At 45.5% G+C, this 20,556-nt stretch overlaps 1 protein-coding gene across 5 annotated transcripts in view; it reads left to right on the top strand.

The window, feature by feature from the left end:
* The window catches only part of SDR42E1 (short chain dehydrogenase/reductase family 42E, member 1), a 55,373-nt gene extending 37,487 nt beyond the window's left edge, over positions 1-17,886 (top strand). For 2 of the 5 annotated variants that reach the window (XM_042969538.1, XM_007082832.3), the window contains exons 2-3: positions 15,604-15,697; positions 16,530-17,886. In XM_042969538.1, coding sequence (XP_042825472.1) covers positions 15,630-15,697; positions 16,530-17,643 — 1,182 coding nt within the window. In that variant the 5' untranslated portion in view covers positions 15,604-15,629 and the 3' untranslated portion in view covers positions 17,644-17,886. Of the gene's footprint in view, positions 1-10,652; positions 10,675-10,764; positions 10,865-12,965; positions 13,129-15,603; positions 15,698-16,529 lie in introns of those variants that run through there. The other 3 variants (XM_042969536.1, XM_042969537.1, XM_042969535.1) reach the window with 3 other exon arrangements.
* The last annotated feature ends 2,670 nt before the right edge of the window (positions 17,887-20,556 follow it).

The following is a 20,556-nucleotide window of genomic DNA, read 5'->3' as shown; positions in this document are numbered from 1 at the left end:
GAAGACATTTTCTTTCTCTTTTTGAAAAAGACAAAAATTGGGAGCATAGGGCTTGCAGAGCTCAGAACTGCTTCTCGGAGTAATTAATCCATGAATATGCCCATGACATCGAAGGTGTTTGTAAATAAAATCCAAGTCTGAATTTTAGCATTATAGAGAAAGTTATCCTACCTATAAGTTTAGAAGTTTTATGTTGCAAAACTCTTCCTGTGTAATCTTCTTAGAAATCTTTCATGTGATTCTTGCCAGTAATTTCCTGGGACTGTAACTAAATAATTGGACTGCAACTAAATAATAAAACTGCCTAGATCAGTATTTCCCAACTTTTGTACTTCATAGATCTGTGCAATCTTTTCAAAAGGTGGGGGGTAGACATTGAATCTCCACTATTTAAGTTTGCCAAGTGAAAATGCATTTAAAAATCAACTATCAACGGGAGTGCCTGGGTGGCTCAGTCGGTTAGGCGTCCAACTTCGGCTCAAGTCATGATCTCACAGTTCGTGGGTTCGAGCCCCACATGGGGCTCTGTGCTGACAGCTCAGAGCCTGGAGCCTGCTTCAGATTCTGTGTCTCCCTTGCTCTCTGCCCCTCCCCCACTCATGCTCTGTCTCTCTCTGTCTCAAAAATAAATAAAACATTAAAAAAGCTTTTTTAATAAAAAAAATTAACTATCAACGGTCCACAAAAGAAAAGATATTTTAACATTAAAGAAAAGTAGACAGTGTCAGAATAAAATGTGGTCTCTTATACTGAATAAATTAAACTTTATGAGAAACTTCTTATATTGTCCTCATTTTTCAGAGAGCCCCCCAGAATGGTAAAAGTTTTGTCACTAATTGGCAGCAAGCAATGGACTGTCATTTGGGAACCAAAGTGAGAAAGGTATAGGGCCCTGCTCTTAAGACAATAGAACTTCACACTCATGAGACTTAAGGAAGAAGTTAGAGATTCTGTCAACAGGAAGTGGTGTGCTAAATCCTGATATTTTGATCTCTGATCTTGTTCTTGGGTTCATTGCTTTCTCTTCTTAGCACTAACCACAGCAAAGAGCAGAACAGCGTCAAGAATGAAAAAGTGAAACCCACACACATTACCATACACTTATTAACCCATTGTCCTTACCTCCCATACATTGTGTATCAAAACAATAACATTAGTAAAGAGCCAGCTTGAAAGATCCCTGAGTTCTATTTTGACTTATCCACTTATTTACCGACAAGGGGTCTCCACCTAATACAGCTCTACTTCTCAGAGATACATTAAGGAATCAGCATGTATAAAAATCTTTCTGCCCATGTATCCAGATCTCTCTCCCTTCTCCTTTTCCCTTAAATGTCTTGAAATGAATCTATAGCCTCTGTCTCTGTCCTCACTTCCTTTCCACCCTCTTGGGAAGGACCAGAGTATGAAAATTCTACCCTGAATAGAGAAGAGAATAATGGCATGAATGCCCCACTCTCAATGGCTGAATGAATGTTTTGCCAGCTTCTTCCTGCAGCAGAAGGAAGGCCACGGATCTCCTTCCATGTCTGTCAGCCAAGCCCGAGCAATCATTCCATCAAGGCACTGATGGTAACATGACTTCTGAAAGCAATTATTTTTTTTTAAGTTTATTGATTATTTTTGAGAGAGAGTGAGAGCACGAGTGGTGGAGGGGCAGAGAGGGAAGGAGAGAGATACTCCCACACAGGCTCTGTGCTGACAGCTAGGCTCAATCTCATGAACTGGGAGATCATGACCTGAGCCGAAATCAAGAGTCAGATATTTAACCGACAGCCACCCAGGTGTCCCTGGATGCAATTCTTAAATGTGGTCTAGAGACGGTAACCACTTTTCACTGGTCCATGGTGACCTGATGGATTGCATTAAGTGCAATCTACTGATCTTCATAAGCTGAATTCATACAATTTAAAGGATCACCTTCAGAGACTATAGCTTTCCTCTCTTTTTGGCATTAAAATACCTTTTGGTGAATGAAATGGTGGTGATAGGATATCACAGGCTAGTTGTTGCTTCTGTTTTGATGCCCTTACGTGGCAAAATTAAAAGCTGGCAAGCCTACATGTCTCCCCAAGTTTTGGTGTGAAATCTTCCCAGTGTTCAAAATTCAAAAACCTAGGAGTCTCACTAACAGACAATACGGTAGCTTTGAGTGAGCTAAGTTCTGAAATGCAGCTCTGCTATTTACTTGACTGTGTGAACTGCCCTCTCTGCTCTGAGCCACAGTCTTGCACCAACAGTGGGATAATAATTTGTACCTCATATTGGTTATAAAGCTAATATATGTAAAAGGCCTGGCATATCAGAGTTTTCAATGGCAGCCATTATCACAAGGATCTTCTTGGTGTCAACAAAAACTCCTTTCTTTCAGTTTCTGTCCCTTCCTTCTAGGGACTTACAAATTGAGAAGAAGTGGATGAAAGCAACCAATGTACAGTTTGGCATGGCTTCCCTCATATAGTCAAGGCTCCCAGGCTGGAAGTTCACAGAAGAAAACATACTTGCATCTGTATCTCCAGAAGGGAGATTAAATCTAGGATGAGTCTATTAGAAAGACAACATTTCAAAATTTGGGAGCACAGCTGAATACCAAAAGTAAATTACACCATAAGCCAGATGTTCCAGGAACTTCTTTTCCATTTTTTTTCCTTTTGCCTGAAGGGAAAGTTTGAGTTCATAAAAAAAACAATGAGCAGAAATTGCTATTGCAAAATTGTTCATGGTTATTTAAAATGAGCCCATTTGAAAATAATCAAAGATGTGTATGATGATTTATAAAGGAAGTTGTTCATTTCAGTGTTATTTATCATATGTAAAGCATAGAAGCATCCTAAATGGCTAACCATAAAGGATTTGTTATATAAATTACAGTACTTTCATTTGATGGACTGCTATATGGCCATTAAAAATCATGTTGTAGGGGTGCCTGGGTGGCTCTGTCGGTTGAGCCTCCAACTTCGGCTCAGGTCATGATCTCACAGTTTGTGGGTTTGAGCCCCACATCGGGATCTGTGCTGACAGCTCAGAGCCCAGAGCCTGTTTCAGATTCTGTGTCTCCTTCTCTCTCTGTCCCTCCCCCGCTCATGCTTCGTCTCACTCTGTTTCTCAAAAATAAATAAATGTAAAAAAAAAATTTTTTTTAATCATGTTGTTGAAGAATATTTAATGACTTGGGGAAATGTTTGCAATATTTCTTGAGAAAGGAGGACAGCTTACAAAGTAGAATATATAGTATAATCATATTTTGTGTCCTGATAACCCAGGTATCAGCTAGAACTTTCCAAACGTTGGGATCCAGATAATATTGGCTCAAATTCCGTATCCCACGGCCTTGCCTAGGTTTCTTCCAGATCCTAGGGACCTACCCTTCCAGAATTTTTTCTGTGTCTTGTCAGTCACTGCCTCTCTCAACCATTCTGGATTCATTGTGAAATTCAACTTCTCTTTTCTGTTTGCAAAACAAAATGTATAGCAGTAAAGTCAACTGTAGTGAAGTGCCTCCTAGTTTTAAAGACCTGGGAGTTGGGCCTGGGAGAGAAGGAGGGGTAGAGGAATCATGTACGTCACTGTAGTGGGGTGAATAGTGGCTCCAAAAAGATATGTCTACGTCCTAGCGCCATGCACCTGCGAATGTGACATTATTTGGGAAAAAAAGCGTCTTTGCCAGTGTAATCAAGTTAAAGATCTTTATTTGTTCCTTATTTTTAAATTTTTTTTTGGTGAAAAATTTATATTTAGGTTTTACCAGCTGGACTCAGTCTACATGATCCCATCTTTGTTGGCATGTCCAGAGCATCATAGTCAGGAGCCAGTTGAACATATGCCTTTTTTTCTTTCCATTGGGCCTGATCAGCGTGTTGACGTTGGCCATGTCAATGTCACAGAGCTTCTGCACAGCCTGTCTAATCTGGGATTTATTGGTCTTGACACCCACAATGAACACAAGCGTGTTGTTGTCTTCTATCTTCTTCATGGCTGACTCGGGAGTCAGGGGGAACTTGATGATGGCCTAGTGGTGAGCTTGTTTCTCCTGGGGAGCTCTTTTGAGGATATTTGGGCTGTCTTCAGAGACACAATGTCTTGTACTGTCAGAGTGTGAGTGACCTGTGGATCTACTTTTTTGTGTGACTGTGGACGCCTTTCAGCACTGCTTTCATGGCCTTCAAAGCCTCTGCGTTGGCTTCGGCTTTGGGAGGGGCAGGGGCTTCCTTCTTCACTTTCGGTGAAGTTAAGGATCTTTAGATTAGATCATTCTGGATCAGGATGGACCCTAAATCCAATGACAGGTATCCTTATAGGAAATAGAAGAGAAAAAGCGGAAGGGGTGCCATATGGGGTGAAGGCGATGTAAAGATGGAGGCAGAAATTGGAGTGATGTGGCCACAGCCAAGGAATGCCTGGAGCTTCCAGAAGCTGCAAGAGACAAGGAAGGACCCTCCACTCAAAGCTTCAGAAGCAGCATGACCCCACCCACACCTTGATTTCAGACTCCTGGCCTCCAGAACTATGAGACAGCATATTTCTGTTGTTTAGGCCACTCAGTCTCTGGTAGTTTGTTGTGGAAGATAACACAGCCACCACAGTGTGTAGAACACTGACAGGAACTCTACCTTCTAAGAAGACCTCCTACCTCCACCTAGGTTTGGAAAAAAATTCTGGAAGGGTAGGTCCCTAGGATCTGGAAGAAACCTAGATGTCCTCCTACCTCCACCACTGTGGACCCCACTGAGCTCATAGGTCCTTCCTTGAGCTTTTCCCACTCTCTCTTTAACCCCCTCCTCTTCCTCCTTCCCTTACTGTCACACCACCTTCAGCTTCTCCTCCCTCTACCCTGCAGAGTTAGCAGCTCACAGCTCACTCAAGTTCTGGTTCAGGATGTGTGTGTTCCAGAAGCACATCACGGCATCTCAGTGAGGGCAGCCTCACCCTTCTAGTAGCTGAGCACACTCATGTTGGAATCCCCTTGACTCAGCTCTTTGACTCAACCCACATCCAATCTATCAAGGAATCTTGCTGGCCCTACCTTCAGAATAGACCCCCTACCTGATCACTCCACTGCTGCCAACCTGGTCCGAGCCGCCATCACCTCTCACCTGGAATGCAGCCACAGCCTTCTGATAGATCCCTCTGATTCCACCCTTGTCTCCTTACAGTCTACCCTCAACCCAACACCAGAGAAATCATTGGATAACCTCGACCCTGTCACGTCACCCGTCTGCTGCAAACCTGCCAGAGTCTCCCCATCTCACCCAGAGTCAGTGTCAGAGACAAAATCCTTAAATGGCTCCACGGCCACATGTTTTGTGCCCTGTAGCTCTTGGACCACATCTCTGACTTCCGTCTCCTCATTCACTCCATTTTAGTCACAAGGGCCTCCTTGCCAGTCCTCAAACATACTCCTGCCGTGGAGGTTTTCCCTCAACCTGGAATGCTCTTGTACACTCGCCGAATTTCCTGGCCTCCTATATTTCCTTGCTCAAATGTCTCCTGCTCAGTGTGCCCTGCCCCACACTTCCTTTCCTCTTAACATGCTCTACATTTTCCCATGAAAATAATGTCAGTAACAAATGCATGACAACAATAACAAACTCTACGATCGGTCAATCTATCTACCAAAAGTGAAATAATCGCCATGAGGGCGCTGATATACTTATTTAGAATGAAATATGAGGGGCACCTGGGTGGCTCAGTTGGTTGAGCATCTGGCTCTTGATATTGGCTCAGTTCGTGATCTCACGGTCATGAGTTTGAGCCCCGCGTCGGACTCTGCACTAACAGTGCAGAGGCTGCTTGGGATTCTCTGTCTCCTCTCTCTGCCCCTCCCCTGCTCTCTCTCTCTCAAAATAAATACACATTTTTCAATAAACAAAATGAAATATGAAATCATTTTTTTCTAACAGCTGATCATTAAGCATCATTTGGGGCATATAAGTCAAAAAGAATTCAAATCCTTTGATCTGGCTGATGGATTTGGCAAGGTGGAAGGCTGTGCCAATTATATGGTGAATATCTTCCATAGGTTGAATGAGGTAAATCGGTCACAAAGTTATTGTAAAATATATTTAAGACACTCGATAAGATTAAAGTATTTAAGCAAAAATATTATCCTGCGATTGTATTGAAATTAACTGTTTTGATTTACTCAGCTGGAGTACACCTAGTTAGTTAAACAAGATGCTTCTTAGTGAAAGAAGAATGGCCATTCACAGAGCCAACCCACTGGTAGGCAGAGGCCCCTGCCCTAGTCTCTCTCTCTTTCCACATTCCCAAGTCCTGTGGTCCATGTGGTGCCCTGGCAGTGTTCCAATTCACATCCTACCATCAGCTTTGCCTCACTCCACAGGACTTGAGAAAGTGGTACAGGAGCATGGTGTTTTTAGACCCCGGAGGGGAGGAAGTGAGTGAGAGGGCAGCTCCATGGCCTGGCCTCAGGATGGATTGTCTAAGAGATATTCACACTCCAAAGATGGCCAAGATTAACCTGATGGCACCCTGGGATACTACTCTTTCGGGAGGCCCTCAGGAAAATAGAAAGGAAGCAGAAGGAATGGGAAGAGAGTATGGGTCCAAGACACTTTGCAAGGCAAAATTAAATGGATATCTGAATGAAGGAAAAGAAGATGTCAAAAAAATGCAGCCAGTGCCAGGTATTGCTTGAGATAAGGAATACACCTTTGGACATGAGGTTCACACAGGTGGACGGTCCCCATAAATACCTCCTAGGGGCAAGCTTATACATGTTCGGGGGTCTCTCGGGCTGGGTTCAGAGTTGAAACCAAGATAACTAATGACTTCTTTTAGGCAAAGGATGTAGATGTAGAAGAAAAGAAAGCTGGAGGTTGAATCGTGGGGTGTACCCAGTTAAGAGCTGGGAAGAATATACAAAAGGGCCAAAGAAAGAAAATGGAGAGGACGGGATGAAGGATGAGGAGGAAAAGACTGAGAGGAGCACAGTGAGCAGACTGAGAGAGCATTCTCTCAAAGGAGAAGGGGTTCCAAAGGAAAAGGGGGTCAGTGATATTGCCAGTGACAGAAATTCAAACACGAGGCGACTAGCGAGGAAAGGTTCTTTGCAAAAAAGAAAATCTAAACAAACGGCAAATTTTAATTTGTCTTGCATAACTGAATCCCTAATGAAACATCTGCACAAGAATTGCATTTAGTATCATATAATGAACTGGTAACACGGACAGCACTGCCTTTTGTAGATGCATCTGAATAGGACACACGTTGCTCTTTCAAGAAACACCACCTGAACGTTCCTTACAAACAAGGAGGGAGAAATCAAAGGCACTTCATTTCTATACCTTGCATGCTTATTCATATTATATTGTACTGCCATGGTCTCTGAGGGAAGAACACCTCTGGGTATGCAGTGGGTTAGGTAAACACCCACTAAATATTGATGCCTGCATAATTAGAATGACTAAAATAATCCTGGCATAAAATTACCCGAGCAGTTAGACGAGAGACAAAATGAAGTAATTTGATCATGAAGATTAATACAAGCTGACTCTCAGTTTTCAAGGCAGCTAATTGGAAAGCATTTATTATTCAAACCTTGCTTTTCCTTATGCTTTGTACTCTCTCCTCCTTGCCCTGAGAAGGAGGAAGGTGACAGCAGAGTCCGGGGCGGGGGGCGCAAAGCCTCCATATTGAGATGGTGGAAAGGAGAATTATGCTTATTTCCCTAAGGCAATGGCTCCTCAACTTTTACCTGTATTGACTTTGCTTCCTATGACACGCTTCTGTGGGCATGTCCAGGATGATGGGCCATTTTGTCCTCTCCTACTCAAACAACATTGCAATTACAATGAGACTGACAATATTGTAGGTGTAATCTGTTTTTAATGACAGTTGTATGGAGATGTCTAATTTACATATCATAAAATCCACCCATTTAAAGGATACAAATCAATGGTTTTTAGTATTCGCACAGGTGTGCAGCCATCACCACATTCCGTCACTGCAGAAAGGAACTCTGTACCCATGAGCGGTCACTCCCCATCTCACCCCAAACCTCCCAGCCGCTGGCAACCACCAATCGGCTTTTTGTCTCTATGGATTTGCCTATGGACATTTCACATACATGAAATCATGCAGTATGTGGTCTTGTGTGACTGGCTTCTGAAGCTGGCTAGTAAAAACACGAGCATAATGTTTTCTAGGGCCATCCATGCTGTAGCCCATATCACTACAGACGGCCCCTGACTCCAGACTTACAGGGGTGTGACTTTCGATTTTTCAACTTTCTGATGGTGAGAAAGCCATGGGCCTTGGGTAGAAACCACACTTGGAATTGGGAATCGGGAATAAGGATCTGTTCCCAGGCTACCAAGTTTTTGGATGATCCTCTCTCGTGACTCCAGGCAGCAGCAGCAAGCCAAAGCTCCCAGTCAACCACGCGATCAGGAGGGTGAACAACTGAGACACAACCATCTGTCCGCCTACAACAGTTCCGTTTGTCACTTTCAGTACAGTATTTGACAAATTACACGAGACACTCACCACTATTATAAAATAGGCTTTATGTGAGATGGTTTTGCCCGACTGTAGGCTAATGTAAGTATTCGGAGCACATTTAAGGGAGGGGACGCTAAGCTGTCATGTTCAGTAGGTTAGGGGAATTAAATGCAGTTTCGACCTACGATATTTTCAATTTACGATGGCTTCATCAGGGCATAACCCCACTGCAAGTCAAGGAAGACCTTTACTTGGTTGCTTTTTACAGGTGAATAATACTCTATTCGTATGGACAGACCACATTTTATTTATCCATTTACCCACTGATGGGCATTTGGATTACTTCTTCTTCGGAGCGCTTATGAATAATGCTGATGTGAATATTCCCGTCCAAGTGTTGCACACGTAGTCTTGAAGATGATCTATAACAAAAGCAGCTAACATTGCCCAGGAGGGGTCTGAGGAGGACACAGACCCCACCTCATTTCATCAGTTCGGGACTCTTCTACACAGAGCCAGGGTTCCAATCCCCACTGCTCTGACTCTAAGGTCTGTTCCTTACCTCCTTGCTATACTTGCTCTAAGCCTAAAGACTAGAAACGTAAGTTATTCATCACTTCATGCTCACTACTATACTATAGGTGAGACATTAATATGACACCTCCTAGCTGATCACAACACATCCTGCCTGAACACCACCACCCCTGAAAGTGTGGCCTCCTGGAGAAACGATCTCGAGGGGCAGACAGACACCCTCAAAGTGTATCAGTGTTTTCAGATGCTGCGGTGGCCTGAAACCACAGCAGAGCTCTGAGGAAGCTCCAGCAGCAGTCAAGAGGTTAATTCTGAGAAAAGGGTGGAATATGGTGGTCTGGATCATGCCCTCTCCCACCTACAGACTTCTGCCGTCTTGCCGAATCCTCCTGGACAGTCCCAATGTAGACAATGGTCTTTCCCTTCAGATTAATTGGTCTGAGTACGATACAGAACTGTGTCTCCCTTTTCCTCTCCCTCTCCTCTCCTTTCGATCTCCACAAGTATCATTAGCCTGCAGTGCCTCTTTATTCCTCAGGCATGTGGCATTCAATCCTGACTCTATGCTTTTGTCCTGTTATTTTTTCCACCAAAATGTTCCTTTCTTCTCTTCTCCTTGGGCCACCTCCTACTTGTTCCTTAAGGCTCAGGTCACAAGCCACTTCAGGAACTGTGTCCAAGGGAATCAGTGGGGTTGGACAGAAACCCCACTCCTCAGCAACCCAACATGGAGCACCCTTAAAAAGCACAGCACTGGGGCTCCTGGGTTGCTCAGTCGGCTAAGCATCCAACTTTGGCTCAGGTCATGATCTCCTGGCTTGTGAGTTTGGGCCCCGCATCGGGCTGTCCGCTGTCAACGCAGAGCCTACTTTAGAAAACTCTGTCCCCCTCTCTCTGCCCCTCACTCGTGCATGCTTTATCTCAAAAATAAATAAACATAAACAAATTTTTTTAGGGGCACCTGGGTGGCTCAGTCCATTAAGCGTCCCATTTCAGCTGAGGTCATGATCTCACGGTTCATGAGTTCGAGCCCTGTGTTGGGCTCTGAGCTGACAGCTCAGAGCCTGGAGCCTGCTTTGGATTCTGTCTCTCCCTCTCTCTCTGTCCCTCCCAAGGTCATGCTCGCTCGCACTCTCTCTCTCTCTCTCTCTCTCTGTCAAAGATAAACATTAAAAATTTTTTTAAATAATAAAAACTTTTTTTTTTTTTTTTTTTAAAGCACAGCATTACAGGATTCTGGTGCGTAGCAGACGCTACTGGTGTCTTGCTTTCATTCCCTCACACCTGGAACCGGAAAAAAACTAGGGTAAATCAGGGACACGGGAAAACATATAGACATACATAAACGTGGAGACTCCGAGCTAGAGAGTTGAAAAGACCTGGAGAGTGACTATTCAGTAGTTTCATGGAGCCTCATCCATCATCCATCCACCTATCATCCATCATCCATCTATCCATCCCAGCAGTACTGACTGAGCTGAGCACCGCCCCCCTCCCCAGTTACCAGGCACTGTGCTCAGCCCTGTGGGGACACAAAAACGGAGGCGGAAGTCTAAAAGCAGACAGTGGAGGTGGGATAGCAGTAGGGATGACCCTGCAAGGGCTCCCGCGAGGCTGGAACACTCGGGTTGGGCACCTGAGAGAGATTCCTGGAGTGGACCTGCTGGCCCAGCCCAGGTGAGGATGGACTAGACACCCGCACATCATAGAGATGCCGAGACCTCCGGGCTTCCTAGAGAGGCCCGGAAGTGGCTCCAGGAGGCCGGCCCGACGGCTCCCGCGCGGAGCGGGGGTGGTCGCGGCGGACGCAGCGGCCTGGGGCGAGCGTATCTCTCACGGCCTGCGTGCGCTGCCGACTCTCGCCACTGTGAGTGGGCCCCGGGCCTGGGTCGGGAGGGCCACCGCCGCTCCTCCGGGACCCGGGGCCGAGCCGGCTGTCGGTGACCCGGCCCCTACCCGCGCGTCGTGGTGGCCGGGGTGGGACGAGCCGGGCGGCAGGTGGTACGGGGCGCGGGAGTGAGTGACGTCCACCCCGGTGATGGGAACGGCCTTCCCTTTCCAGCGCTCTCTCGGATTCCAGCGAGCTGGGCGCCGCGTGGCTTTCTAGAATGTCGCAAAGACCTCACGCTCTGTCTAGGCGCTGGGGGTTTTCTTTTTTTCTTCGTGTGTGTGTGTGTGTGTGTGTGTGTGTTTAACAGCAGACACCCGCCCGCGCCCCCCCCCCCCCAAGCTCAGAGTTTGCAGCAGGCATCTGTATCTAGCTAGACTTGATCACTTGTCATTTCGCAGTTCCTAGAAATACTACCTTTCCATAGGACGGGTGGTTCCCACTTACAGTGGAAGTGTGAGGTTCCCACTTAAAATGAATGTATTTCTTGTAAAAAGGTGAATAGATTTAAATAAAACATAATAAGTAATAGTAGCAGCGGTGGTACAGCCTTGTCTCAACCCCAGGGGGGCGACACACAGGGTTGAGAGTCCTGGCTGGGAAGTCCGGCAGGCCTGGCTTCAAGAGCTAGGTGTAGCTCAACCTGTACAACTTGCATAATTTGTAGCCCAGTGTGTGTGTGTGTGGGGGGGGGGGGGGTAGTTTAAGATATTTTTTTCTTCCAGCTTTATTGAGATAATTGACCTAACACTGTAAATTTAAGGTTTGCAATGTGATGATTTGTTATACTGTGAAATAACCAAAATAAAGTATGTTAACATCTCAGGCACCTCACATAATTATTGCGTGTGTGCTGAGAACTTTCAAGAGCTACTCTTAGCAGGTTTCAGGTATATAATACAGTGTTGACTGTAGTCACATACACTGCTGTATACTAGTTCTCCAGAACTTACTCTCTCTTATTTTTGGAAATTTGTGCCAGCTCATTTCCTCCCAACCCCCAGTCTCCAGTAACCACAATGCTACTCTCTGTTATGAGTATATCGACCTTCCAGTTAATTTTCTTTTCAAGTGTATTTGGCCTTTTAGGTTGTATACCTCCCACCCCCTTCACCTGTATCAGGGTTACTCTCCTTATCAACATCTTTATTGCTTTGCTTGATATTAAACACAAATAATTTTTAGATCACGCATGGAATTTGAACAGCACCATTTCTAAACCCTCTAGCCTCAATGTATTTTCCTGATCTCAATCCAGTAAGAGCACAGTTACCTTTTGCCTCTAGGTAGTACTTGGGCAGTAATTTAAAACACACCATCACAGGGTTAAACTACTTGGAGTTATTTTATCTTGCTTAAAGCAAACGTAGTAAAATTTTATTTTTATGAAAGCAGTCTTCAATTCTTCTATCTGTTGTGGACTCCAGTGGCACCTAGATTTGTATATTACATTATAATACCAGAGGGTTAGTAACGTCATCAACTTGAACTCAAGGGATGAAGGAACTGTGTGCATAATCTAAGGTTCTTATTACTGATCCTTCGCATTTAATTAGGTCTTTGTAAGTCTAAGGTACCCGTAGTCATTTTTATGAGTTTTCTCATAACTTCCCTGTGAGATGTCAACTTTATTACCCTCACTTTATCTTAGTATTATCAAGAGGTCAGGCGGATTTAAATTTCATTTTTTCCTGTTTGTAATTAAGATTCCTTTTTTTGGATCATGTACTTAACTTTAACCCATATCTGATAGAATGACTGCTCAGATAGATGTGACCCTTCCCCCGCTCCACCCAGAGGAAAACAATTACTAAGCCGGGTTTTGAAAGAGCCTTAAAGTAATTGTGATTATAAACATTGGCCTGAGTGCCCAGCCCCAGGAGGAATCAGATGGTAACTAATTAATAAAACAGAAGCCATGAAGAATGTAAAAGTCAGGCAGCTAGTTGAAGAAAAATTGTATACGCTTCTTCTCCCTTCTGGCTTAGTGTTCTTGGAAGTTTGTTGCAGTTTTCCGGGAGATGTGTTTACTGTGGTGTTTTTTGTTTTTTGTGTTTTTTTCCTGTGCTTTTTGATGTAGGGAGCCAGGAAGCAAGAAGGCAGCTCCGGGTGGGGATGTTAATGGCTGGTGATCTGTGAAGGTTTTACCCACCTGGTGGATAGGCTTCTTTTCCTCGCCGTCTTGCCCCATCATTACTTTTCCCCTGTTCATTGCCACCTTTCTCGTCTGACCCCTCGATCAGGTCAGTCATACAAGTTCTCCCCTCGGATCCTTGTGGCAGTAGTTGGAAGCTGATGAGAAGGAGGGTGAATAGACCTGGCAGGTCCTCTGAAGCATTAATAACGTGCACTTGTACATTCCAGCATGATTAATGTGCACAGGTGCCATGACTGACCTGTGGTCCTGTGACTGGTCCGGAGTGGGTGGTTTCAAAAACAGAATAATTAAGAGATTAGGGAGAATTTCTGTTGGGATTTTCTTAATTGGACTCTGAGGCCTGGTCCATTTTCTGATCCCTTACCGTGGAATTCTTGTGGAGATACTAAGAATACCTTGGGGCGCCTGGGTGGTTCAGTCAGTTTGGTTCAGTCAGTTGAGCGTCTGACTTCAGCTCAGGTCATGATGTCACAGTTCGTGGGTTCGAGCCCCACGTCGGGCTCTGTGCTGACAGCTTGGAGCTTGGAACCTGCTTCAGATTCTTTGTCTCCCGCTCTGTCTGTCCCTCCCCCGCTCTCTCTCTCTCTCTCAAAAAAAATAATTAAACATTAAAAAATTTTTTAAAAAGCTTAGACTTTGTTATCTGGCATCCTATTAATCAGAACTCTATTAACCAAACAGAACGTTTCCAAAAACTGTGTGTGTCGCTTGGGTTAATGGTGGCACACCCCTCAGACTCCGCCTGGGTGCTGCCCACTGCGGCCTCACTCAGTTGCTCGCCGGCTCACCTCCTGATTTCAGCAGAGCACCCTGGCATCTCGTCCTTACTGATAGGCCTCTAGCACAGCCCCATCACCTCTTACCCAGACCTTGCCGGTTTTCAGGCTCTCCTTCCCTCCGGGAAAAGTTTGATCTTTTGCAAGGACCAGAGGGCGTGTGGCTGTTCGGTTGTCTGCAGAACAGAATTCACGTTCCCCTTCAGGAGCTCAGAGGTGTCTCCAAGCTGACCCCAGGCTATCTTTCCCGCCTGAATCACTATATTTGGCCAACACAGCCTTTCCCGTCACCATTCTGTTCATTCATGATGCTCCCTCAGCCTGTCTCAGCCCGCCTCAGTCCTCTTGTTGTCACCCTTCAGCTCTGATGCCCACTTGGCAGTGAAGTCTTCTCTGATGTGCTCTTCAGAGTCCGTTTCTCTCCACGCCCAGCTCGGTGCTCCCACGGCACCTTGCTTACACCGACACGTGACAGCAATCTTGTTTCCTCCTTTTCACCTTGTAGTTTAGCTGCTTCCAAAAGCCTCACTCCATCGTCAGCTCCAGAATGCAGGAGTTCCGTCTCATTTAGCTTTGTGTTGTTTTCATTCCGTAACCCAGGCTTTTGTTTGTTTGTTTGTTTGTTTACTTAGAGAATCGCAAGCAGGCTCCACGCTGCCAGCATGGAGCCCGATGTGGGACTCATGCTTACAAACCGTGAGATCATGACCAGAGCCAAAATCTAGAGTCAGATGCTTAACCTACTGAGCCACCCAGGCACCCCCCAGAATTTCTTAGGAGAGAAGTTTAATGAAAATGGCAATGTTAAAGAAAGAAAGAAAAGGAAGCGGCAGTGTTCTTTGACTTACACAGCGATGACTCTTACACACTGCAGAGCCCTGCATCATTTGTGCCCAAAACAATTTTACTCAACTGGGTGTATTTCACAGTGTTCAAAATCACCCGTAAATTCAGCAAATATTTGTTGAACATCTGCCATGTGGTAGGTTCTGGAAAAGACATGTCAGTGGAAAAGGCAGAAGGTCTCAGTTCTCATGGAACTTATGTTCTATTGTAAGGAGAGCAATAGTTTAAAACAAAAAAGATACTTTCAGGTGATAAGATGTGCCATGAAGAAACAACAGCAGTATTTAAGGTCAGGGGCTCTCCCTTAGGGCAGTCAGAGAAGCATCCCTGACTGAGCAAGTGACATTCAGGCAGACCTAGCAATTGGGAAAGGTATAGCCGGGCAAAGAACAGCCCTTCCCACTAAGGTGAAATAGAAGGTGTGTGTAGCCCTCAAGTTGCAGACGGGCTTGGCATCTCAAAGGGAGTCCAGTGGGCGGCGGGAGAACGCCAGATGAAGTCAGGGAGGGAGATTGCCACCACATCACGGAGATACAGGGAGGAAGTCTGGGTTGAAATATCAGTGAGTGACATCCACTGTGTTTAGAAACAGCCTCCGTAGCTGTCCCACCAACTGACCTCTCTCCGCATGGTGGACTGGTTAGCTTTCCTGGCCATCTCAGGTACTTAGTACGGTTATGCAGAAGAACTCGTCAAGCATTTCCGCAACCCTGTGCTTTTGAGAGATGTGACCTTGGTACGTGGAAAGGTAATGGGACAACCAATCCCCAGACCCTTAGAGCTCCAAGCAAAGGAAGTGTGAGAAATGACATCACGGAGTGCCCGTCCTCTGTCGGGCGTTCTGCTGAGTCTTCATAAGCCTTGTTATCAGCTCCCCTTTTCTGATGCAGCACTAGGCCAGGTGGGGTCAGTAACATTGTTGCATTTCTTTCTACTAGGTCCACTGAGCTCCTGACAACCACCTATGGACTCCCGCAAATCCCCGAAGGAAACGGTCCTTATTACGGGAGGAGGTGGCTATTTTGGTTTCCGGTCAGTGCATCGATAAACACGTCTGTGGAATTATTTTATTGGTAGTTGCTGGAAAAAAAAATTACAGCTTATGACTCTGACATGACATGAGTACAGTGTAGACTTTTACTCATTTGAACAGTGTTAAACCAGAAATGAACTAGGTTGCCCACTGCTCAGACATTGAAATTCAGAACTACAGATATATACTACCTTAAGAAAGATTCTTTGTAACGGCATTAAATTGGGGGCGGGTGTAGATAACGCGCCCACCAAAAACATTTTAAAATAATGTTTATTCTTTTTTTTAATGTTTATTTATTTATTTTTGAAAGAGAGAGAGAGAGAGAAAGTGAGCAGGGGAGGGCAGAGAGAGAGAGAGAGGGAGAGAATCCCAAGCAGGCTCCACGCTGTCATCACAGAGCCCGATGCTGGGCTTGAACTCACGAACCATGAGATCACAACCTGAGCCGAAACCAAGAGTCTGAGGCTCAAGTGCCTGAGCCACCCGGGTGCCCCCAGATAATAAGTTATTCCTTTGCAGCTCTGTTATCATTCACGAATGTCCCAAAGAATGGATGGTGGGTTCTAAAACAGAGGGGGAAAATGGAACCTGTAGTTGCTACCATCTACGTGAGAAGATAGAAAAAGCAAGGATACGGGGATCCTCAGTTTTGAATGTTCGCGTGCTTACATGAGGGATTGTTGCACAATGAACACGTAAAGCGAGGGCACTCAGGATAAGCCCAGAAGACTTGGGTCAGCCCCACATTGATTGGTGAATTATTTTATGCAGTTTTCGTCGGGCATAGCTTAGTCACGATTCGATCTAACTTGCTTTTCCTCGTTTCAGCCTAGGCTGTGCTCTGAACCAGAGAGGATTCCACGTGATTCTCTTTGACATCAAAAGCCCTGCTCATCCCATGCCAGAGGGAGTCAAGTTTATACACGGAGACATTCGCCACCTCTGTGATGTGGAGAAAGCCTTCCAGGATGTGGACATTGCATGTGTGTTCCATATCGCCTCTTATGGCATGTCGGGGCGGGAGCAGCTGAATCGAAGCCTGATTGAAGAAGTCAACGTCGGGGGCACAGACCACATCCTCCAGGTTTGCAGGAGGAGAGGGGTGCCAAGGTTAGTTTACACTAGCACTTTCAATGTCATCTTTGGAGGTCAAGTTATCAGAAATGGAGATGAATCTCTGCCTTACCTACCTCTTCACCTCCATCCTGATCACTACTCTCGGACCAAATCTATTGCAGAAAAGAAAGTGCTGGAGGCCAATGGTGCTACCCTGGTGAGAAGTGATGGTGTCTTGAGAACCTGTGCTCTGAGGCCGGCTGGCATCTACGGGCCTGGAGAACAAAGGCACCTTCCCAGGATAGTGAGCTACATTGAGAGGGGTCTCTTCAAGTTTGTGTATGGGGATCCTGGGAGCCTGGTTGAATTTGTCCACGTGGATAACTTGGTCCAGGCTCACATTCTGGCCTCAGAGGCCCTGACAGCTGCCAAGGGCCACGTGGCCTCTGGGCAGCCCTACTTCATTTCGGATGGCAGACCCGTGAACAACTTTGAGTTCCTCCGGCCTCTGGTTGAGGGCCTGGGCTACAGGTTCCCATCCATCCGCCTGCCCTTGACCCTCATCTACTGTTTTGCTTTCCTGACAGAAATGGCTCACTTCCTTTTTGGTCGGGTCTACAACTTCCAGCCCTTCCTCACCCGCACAGAAGTTTACAAAACTGGCGTCACACATTACTTTAGTCTAGAGAAGGCCAAGAAGGAGCTGGGTTATGAGGCTCAGCCATTTGACCTCCAGGAAGTAGTCGACTGGTTTAAAGCACATGGCCACGGCAGAAGTCCTGGGGATCATGCCTCCGGGTGTCTTGTTTGGGATGGGCTGACGGTCTTCCTCTTGGTCATAGTGGTTCTCATATGGCTGCCTTCTCCTGTGGTTCGATCACTCTGAAGGAGCTAGAAACATGGATCGGATCACACTTGTTGAGATGGTTTTCAAGAAACACAGTATTAAATAATGTATCTCTATCTAAATAAATCTACATCAATATCTAGATAGATAGATACAAATGGATACCTGGTAGCAAATCTTGGCTCCTCAAATTGCTACTTAATAGATTCTTGGAAGGGCACTTGGGTGACTTAGTCGACTCTTGATCTGGGCTCAGGTGATCTCACGGTTTGTGAGCTCGAGTGGCAGGGAGATTGCTTGGGATTCTCTTTCTCCTTCTCTCCCCCCCACACCCCACCTCAAAATGAATCAATAAACTTAAAAAAAAAAAAAGAAAACAGATTCTTGGATGAAGTCTTCATTTCTTACCTTCTTGCACCAAACAAACCATGATAGGAGAAAAAAAGCAAAGATCAGTTTGAGATGCGGTTTCTTGTGTCTTTCTCGTTTTGATGGGTACAATAGAAGTCGTTTTGGAGCCACAGAGCGAGATGAGGAGAATTGGAAATGTCTTGAGTTTCTCAGAAGTCAAAAATGTACTTACTTCTGTCCTCTACTATCTCTATCCAGTTACAGTAGACTAAAATGTGCACTGATACGGGAGTGGCAAAACACTAACAGGCTTGAAAATGTGTGAAAACCACCAAATTGGGTCAGATCCCTACAGACCAGCCCTCTGAGGAGGTGGAAGCTTTTGAGAGACATTATATTAGCCATTCATTCCTGTAGTTTTTAGGAATTACTCTTTACCCTTTATGATATAAGGGCGTTACACCTGTGTGATCACACGGTAAGGTTTGATTTTTAAACAAATAGAACTGTGTCTTACCTCATAGGATTCTTTTGAGGATTAAATTAGACAAGACGTATCAAGTGCCACTCAACACACACAAGTCTTTATTTTAATTAATATCGTTGCCGTACATTCCTGATACGAACCCTTACGAGGGTTTTCTTCCTCAGGGGAGTTCTGTTCAGAGGTGTTAGTGTTCTGTTAGTGCTATCGCTCTAACCTTTCTGGAATGTCTTTGGGGTAAGCCCCTCAGAGTCTGTAACCAGCACGTTTGCATATGCTCAGTGTTTGTAAAGTTTTGGTCTCTGAGCATAGAGTAACATTTAGGAAACGGCTAAAAATCCGATTAAGGAAGATGGTCAAGGGAATGATGCTATTTGTAATTTAAAAATGAAACATAACTCTGAACTAATAGACTGCTTTTCTTCCGGGAAGAGGTTTTTGTTCTTCCAATGAACAGCTTCCAATGAGGAATGTTTTGAAGGGTGTCATTACCCTCCAGCCACTCCTGAGGACTGCTGTGTAAGACATTCAGTTTGTACAGTTGCATAGGAACCAACGTGGAAAGAAGACAGAGGATCTTCACCCATTCCACAATTCCAGTTTCAGAAAAGCCAGTATTAAAGCATAAGGCAGATAGATTGCTGCAGAAGGTGACATTCGAGCTGTTTTGAGATTATTTGTAGAAAGAAGGTGCCAGGTGAATAGTCCCTGGTTAATGCTGCCTGGATCTTTTGGAGAAAAGCACTCAACCTGATACCAGGAGACCTGCAACCATGAATAGTTTGTGTAGCCTTAACCAAGCGATTGAAGCCTGTTTCCTCATTTGGGAATGACCCGTGTCTGCCTTTTCTACAAACCCACCCACCCACCCTCCTCACACGGGTGGTTGTGAGCGTAAAATGAGACGTCGTGAAAGTACTTTCATAGATAAAGCATAAATATGAGGTGGTGGTGAGCATTTTTGGTAGAAGGTTTTCGGAGTCTTTTTCTATCTTAAGAAGCTTTTGCTTTAGCCTGGAGTTCGCTTGTATGAGCACCTAGGCAAGTCCAGCAGTCCAGGTGCTGCACGGCGGGCTCCCCTGCTCACGTACAGCCCACTAATGGTATGACGTGTCCGCACGAGAAGACCACTGAAAGAGTGGATAAGTTCAGCAAGACATCTACGCAGTGTCCTTGAGAGGCATCGCAGACTTGCAGAACATGTTTTCAACGAGGTCCTGGAGAACAATGATAGATACTTCTTAGTTTTCTCGCACCAAGTAGACTGAGTGTAGTGGGGTTTTCTTGTTTTCCACACGAAACTAAGGATGGCTATTCGGGCCTTGTTTTCATCCAGGGAAGAGACATTCGGCTGTCCCTCACCACTTACACCCATGTCCACTGTCTGCTTGAGACAAGAGTTCATCTACCGTTCATGAGCTCACTCTTGGTCTTTCTCCTTGTATTAATGATCTGTTGCATTACCCTAAGACATGCTACGAATTACACTAAGGTGTATCATGTTAACACAGTACCCCCAAGACATATCTTAAAACAACAAACATCACCTCCTGGCTTTTACGGGTCAGGTATTTTGGTGCGGCTTAACTGCGTCGGTTTGCTTGGAGTCCCTCATGAGGGTCATCCCATGGTATCTGGCACGACAGTCCTCTGGAAGCCTGTCGGAAGCTGGAGGGTCCCCCCAGGATGGCTCACCCACACGACCATTGGCAGGAGGCTCAATGCCTCACCATGCGGGCACCTCCGTAGGCTTGCTTGAATGTCTTCACGACATGGTAGCTGGTTTTCCCCAGAGCAGGTGATCCAGGAGAGCAGGGTGGAAGCTGCAATGGCTTTTACGGCTTATCCTCAAACACCACACGCTGGGACTCCACAGTATACTGGTTACACAGGTCAGTCTAATTCAGTGTGGAGAGAAAGGAAGTACCCAAAGGTGTGGATACCAGAAGGTGGGGAATGTTGGGCGTCAGCTTGGAGGCTGGGCTCTTGGTTCCATCCTCTGAGTCATTTTTCCTTTCAGTGAAAGGTAGCCCGTGTAGATAGACAGTTAACATGTTCTCAGCCCGTTACCACCCAGTAGAATTTGGGGGATATAAAGCCCTCTTTACACATTGTAG

Source organism: Panthera tigris, chromosome E2 (genome assembly GCF_018350195.1).
Source record: "Panthera tigris isolate Pti1 chromosome E2, P.tigris_Pti1_mat1.1, whole genome shotgun sequence".
Lineage (NCBI taxonomy): Eukaryota > Metazoa > Chordata > Mammalia > Carnivora > Felidae > Panthera > Panthera tigris.
This window is presented reverse-complemented; position numbering and strand designations above follow the sequence as displayed.